The 6221-nt window shown below is 33.5% G+C and overlaps 1 protein-coding gene across 1 annotated transcript; it reads left to right on the top strand.

Annotated features, from left to right (window-relative positions):
- LOC109355800 (phosphate transporter PHO1 homolog 1-like) lies at positions 308–6032 on the top strand. The gene is made up of 14 exons (XM_019599021.1): positions 308–1172; positions 1272–1572; positions 2039–2441; positions 2534–2582; positions 2672–2743; positions 3057–3186; positions 3668–3788; positions 3885–4134; positions 4216–4320; positions 4464–4508; positions 4603–4755; positions 4868–5146; positions 5484–5620; positions 5753–6032. Exons 1-14 carry the CDS (start codon positions 942–944, stop codon positions 5841–5843), a joined length of 2367 nt encoding a protein of 788 aa, XP_019454566.1. The 5' UTR covers positions 308–941; the 3' UTR covers positions 5844–6032.

Here is a 6221-nt window from a genome sequence, read left to right as displayed (position 1 = left end):
TACCACACCACACTCAACGACTAAGGATACCCCATCAATCTCACCTTAGGTTCCTGGGACATGATCCTTGTGGACATAGACGAACCAACTTGGCGGAAAATGTACTATGTCATACCAAATGATCGATTGAGTAGGGTCATATCATCATCTATAACATCACTAGACCTTTCTTCGGAATAAGGTAAGCTCATTATATGCAATATTCATAGATGATGTCATTATACATGAAGTATCTTACTTCTAACTTCTCTCATATGTGCCTTATATAAATATTGACTTGAGCATCAGAATTCATTTTTAGGTGCCCACCCAAGGTTGTTCAAGGCCGATCCTAGCTCGGTACAACCAAAATCCATTGTTGCCATGTCATCCCCCTCCATATAAAAGAACATCCAATAAGCATCACTTTAAAAGAAATGAGCAATTCTTGACTTAACTTATAGGACGCTATCACATTAAGTACCATATATATAAAAAATATCCTTGATTATTTCTCAATAACTTTTGTTATCAAAATAGTTTTTCCTTATAAATTATTGTAGCAAACTTTATTCATCTCCCTTTTAAATGAAAAAGTTCATGCGTAGTGCAATTTGACCCAACTCCAAACCTCTTTAAATTCCAAACCTTTCCAAAATCTTGATGAAAATATGTTGCCAGAGAAGTGAACAAAACTGGTGCTGCTTTGGTTACTTTCCTGCAAACAAGGCCATTGTACCTGCCAACTCCTCAAGTGGAGAAGCATAGTATCTAAGTATATTATAGAATGTGCTTCAAAGCATCAGTGCCACAGTATCAATCAAATACCTTTTCCTTTTTTCAGCTCCATATATAATATTATCTTGGGCTTCCATTGAACACTCACAATTAGTGTCACACATCAGATTTAACTTCATTTCTTGTCCTTAATTCTCCACCAAGGAACAGAGAGAGAAGAAAAAATGGTCAAGTTTTCTAAGCAGTTTGAGGGGCAACTCATTCCAGAATGGAAAGAAGCTTTTGTGGATTATTGGCAGCTCAAGAAAGGCATCAAAAAAATCCAACTCTTTAATAATACCAACAACAATACACTAAACATGCACCAAAGTAGTTCTATGCCCAAGTCCATCATTTCATCAATAAGAAATTACTCTCTATTTGGCAATCAACATAGAGATCATGGACCAATTCAAGTAACCTCTTTTTTTAAGACATAAGGAGCATACTTTGTTCAATATTGCATATTTGATTGATCTATGAGATTGAGAAATATTCTATATTTTTTGTTACAGGTCCATAGGAAACTTGCTTCATCAACTAGTAAGGGGGATATGTATGAAACAGAATTGCTAGAGCAATTTGCTGATACTGATGCTGCTAAAGAGTTTTTTGCATGTCTAGATCATCAACTAAACAAGGTCAATAAGTTTTACAGAACAAAGGAGGAAGAGTTCATGAAGAGAGGGGATTCATTGAGAAAACAAATGAAAATATTGCTTGAGCTTAAATCAACATTCATGGAGAAGCAAGGCAGAGAAGGGTGCTCCCAAGACTCAAAGGAGGACCAATCTATCTCATGCACATTCTCTAATGGTACATAAATTATGATCAGTACTATTTTATTAATGCAGCAAATTGATAACTTCATGTGTTCAAATTGGGTCCTTTTTAACCAATAAAATGATGTTCATGCATGAATTCCATGCCATTTTAGTTACTTCCTTACAACAAGGTTGTAAATTTGGTGTTACATTCTCTTCTCTATTATCATAAATGCCTTAAAATGTGTGCATCATGTGCATGCACATTTACACTTATATGCATTTGAATATGAAATATTTATCATACGTTAATCACTTCTAATTTTTATCATATGGTTGGTTAAACAATAATTTCGGTCAAATAAGAGGGGGAACCCATAGTTGAAAAACTATTTGAAATTTGTAGGAAAAAACACTAAGAGGAAAAAATAAATGGGTATAAATTATGAACATAAGTATATGATATAAAAGTTAGTTATACTTTTTTGTGTATCTTATACTCTGTTCACTGGCTACAGAGGAAGACTCTGTTAGGAACAGAGAACTGCAAGAAGAAATGCAGGAAACTAGCACAGATGATAAAAATGAAACACCATTTTCAGAATCCCCTCGTACCGATGAGGTTGGTAAATCTATGCAGATGAAAAGTAAAGATGGAAAACTTAGGACACACTCTGGCCGCATCAACAATTACCAAGGAAAGAATTTAAGGATAAACATTCCTCTGACGACACCATCTCGAACCTTCTCGGCCATAAGTTACCTTGTCCGCGAAGACTTGCTTAACCAGTCTTCAAGGAAATGTGGTACAGAAGGTGGAAAAGTTCATGTTAACAAAACCAAGTTGCATCATGCTGAAAAGATGATCAAAGGAGGTTTCATTGAACTCTACAAAGGACTAGGATATCTCAAAGTTTATAGGTAATAATACCACTTATTTAGTCACATATCTGATAAAATTAACAAATATTGGATTTTATCATGTAAAATCATGTTTTCTCCATTATATTCAGGAACTTGAATATGCTTGCATTTTTAAAGATTCTGAAGAAGTTTGACAAGGTAAGAGGATTATAAGAGGCTTCAAAGTTTATGTCAAAGAAAATAGAAGTTTCAATTATTCACAAAATGCAAATCTTTGTGGTTTTCAGGTCACAGCAAAACAAATTCTTCCTATCTATCTCAAAGTAGTTGAGAGTTCCTATTTCAATAGCTCAGATAAGGTAAATCACAGGCATAAATTACAACTGTTGCCTAATAAAATATCTAACTTTTATGAAAATCTTATGTTTGTGATACTATATAAAATCATGTTAAGATGTTGGCCACCAGTTATCCTTGCACAGTTGCACCTGAAAGTTTCACTGACAATATATAGTGGCCAATAGTCTTATAATTCATGTCTGCATCAAAACATGGTCATAAATCATAATCATGCAAATAAAAATTAGATATGATTGTCGGTCGCTTGCACAAGAGTATTTTTTTAACTTTGTGAATAAGCTTTTGTTTGCTTATTAGTCTCAGAAATGACAGGTGATGAAGTTAGCAGATGAAGTTGAGGAACTATTTATCAAAAAGTTTGCTGAAGATAATAGAAGGAAGGCCATGAAGTACCTTAGACCAAGTCAGGCTAAAGAATCACATTTTGTAACTTTCTTCATTGGTGAGTTACTTTTGACCAAATACTTGAACTCTTTTTTTTCCACTTTTACTATTTTGTCTTTTGCTAATCAATCATTGTGGTATAGACTATAGACCTTTAAGCTTGTTTGATTTGTGACCATTAGTATCTAAAGAAAACCCTATATGGACCCTTCAAGCCACTAATTCATAAAAGGAATGGCACCACTTTCCACTGTTGGGTTAATGGGATGTACAGGTCCCATGTTGCTATGTAACAAAAAATGATCCTTAAAAGGCTCATCACAGCCAATAGGAGCAACATAACAATGTTGTTTTTTTATTGGCTATGGTGCCTAAATGAGTTTCACTAGCACCTCATTTGTGAACACATATTGATTCTGATTGCAAGTTAAAACTTACAGAAAAACTAATAATCATTCAAAATTGAAGTTCCTTGCTCATAATTCATAACCAAAGTTAATTTCTTAACATTTATATGATTGTACTTCAAATAAAATCAGGACTATTTACTGGATGCTTATTGGCGCTTTTAGCCGGATATGTTATAATGGCTCATGTAACTGGTCTGTACAGACCACAGCAACATTCAGTTTACATGGAAACTGTTTACCCTGTGCTTAGGTAAGAAAATCTGTTTATTGTAGAAGCATGTTCCATTCATGTTTGCATTAGCACTTGAGCATTAATAAGTTATTAAGTTGATGTTATATTTTGCAGCATGTTCAGTCTTATGTTTCTACATTTCTTTCTTTATGGCTGCAACATTCTTGCATGGAGAAAAACTCGAATAAACTACAGCTTCATTTTTGAGCTCGCCCCGACAAAAGACCTAAAGTACGGAGATATATTCTTAATTTGTACTATGGCCATGACTACTGTGATTGGGGTAATTTCTCTTCATCTGACTTTACTGACTAAGGGGTATTCTTGTGCCCAAGTTCAAGACATTCCTGGACTACTTCTACTGGTAATTTTTTTAGGCACTTGTTAGTTGCATAACACTCAAGTTACCCATAGCTTAAATTTAACTTCTTTACTACATTTTCAGGTCTTCTTACTCATGCTGGTGTGCCCCTTCAACATAATATACCGGTCAAGCCGATATCGTTTTCTTAGTATTATAAGGAACATAATGTTGTCACCCCTTTATAAGGTAGTGTTTCCCACTATCATCATTGTAACATCATGTCATCAAGCATAAAACACAATGCCACTACTTTTCCAAAAAAATATAAAGTTCAATATAAGATTTGTTGTTGTGACCCTAATCTTATTGTATTCTATTTGTCTTTTTAGGTGGTCATGCTAGACTTTTTCATGGCTGATCAACTTTGTAGCCAGGTAATATTTCATATGAGTTTCTTTTTTATTGACAACAAATAGCATGCATTAAGGATTGAAATTAACAGTGATTTAATAATACATTAATGTGCAGGTGCCAATGATCAGGAACCTAGAGTATGTGGCATGTTACTATATAACTGGAAGCTATAAAACTCAGGACTATGGTTATTGCATGAGAACAAAGCACTATAGAGATCTTGCTTATGCAGTGTCTTTTCTACCCTACTATTGGAGGGCCATGCAGGTAAAATGGTTAGATTTTAGCTTCTCTTGAAGCAAGATCTCAAATCAAATATCAAAAACTTGGCCTATAAAAAAAACATATTTCGGACTAATATGACTCGATCGATTCGCAGTGTGGTAGAAGATGGTTTGAAGAAGGGCAAACAAGCCACCTTGTGAACCTTGGGAAATATGTATCAGCAATGTTAGCAGCAGGTGCTAAAATGGCATATGAGAAAGATGGGAGTATTGTATGGCTATGTCTTGTTGTGATCATGTCAAGTGCAGCAACTATGTACCAATTGTATTGGGACTTTGTAAAAGATTGGGGTTTGCTTCAAATCAATTCTAACAATCCATGGCTAAGGAATGAATTAATGCTACAAAGAAAATCCATTTACTACTTTTCCATGGTACATACAAATTACCACTATAAAACTATCACTTATCAGAATCAGACAACTAAATATCATAGTCTAACACCTTTGCTATTAAGTGTTCATGATAAAACTCCCAAAGTGGAGAATAAATATGTTCTCAAAAGAAATGCTGATAAGGCCATTATACAAATTAAAGTGAGATTCTTAGAAAAAGAAAGACAAGATAATATCAGATGATAATATTTTGTTTAATATTAAGGAGACATTGTATAAACAAATTGTGATTTCTTTTCAGACTAAAAAAATATGGACCCTACTCTCTTAAAGCTTATTTTGACCATGAAAAAACTTTGGCAAATTATTTATGCAGGGATTGAATCTTATTCTGAGGCTTGCTTGGCTGCAAACTGTCCTCCATTCGAGTTTCGAAAGCGTTGATTATCGAGTAACAAGCTTATTTTTAGCAGCTCTTGAAGTTATAAGAAGAGGGTTATGGAATTTCTACAGGTAAACTAGTGAACTTCTAATTTTCACTTATGATATACGTGCATAACTTGTCTCAAATGCTAACATTCAATCATGTAAAGTGAAGATAGTAGTATTTAAATGTTTTAATAAATACAATTTATATTGGTCCAGATTGGAGAATGAGCATCTAAATAATGCAGGAAAGTTTAGAGCAGTGAAGACAGTACCACTTCCTTTTCATGAAGTGGATGAGGAAGACTAATAATAAGGCCATAGGCATATTTATTAGAGGATGCAGATTAGTAATCTTATTAAAGTTGATGTATTATTGATCAACTTTATTATTTTCATTTGGTTAATTTGCCAAATATCATCCTCAATTGTATACAATTTTCATTGACATGAAATAGAAATTAATGAAAAGGTGCAGTTGCACTATACTTTGGTAAAACCTTGTCATGTACTTTTATGTGCTATTATTATCTCATGTTCTGTAAAATCTGCAACAAAAGTAGGAAAAGAGAAAAGGCATGCTCTTTTTTTATAACATAATTCAGTGAAAAGTAAATCATTATGGTTTTATGTATATAATTTCAATAATAGTGTTTTATAATCTCATGTTTAAAATTGTTGTTTATAA

This window comes from Lupinus angustifolius, chromosome LG09, assembly GCF_001865875.1.
Source record: "Lupinus angustifolius cultivar Tanjil chromosome LG09, LupAngTanjil_v1.0, whole genome shotgun sequence".
Classification (NCBI taxonomy): Eukaryota; Viridiplantae; Streptophyta; class Magnoliopsida; order Fabales; family Fabaceae; genus Lupinus; species Lupinus angustifolius.
This window is presented reverse-complemented; position numbering and strand designations above follow the sequence as displayed.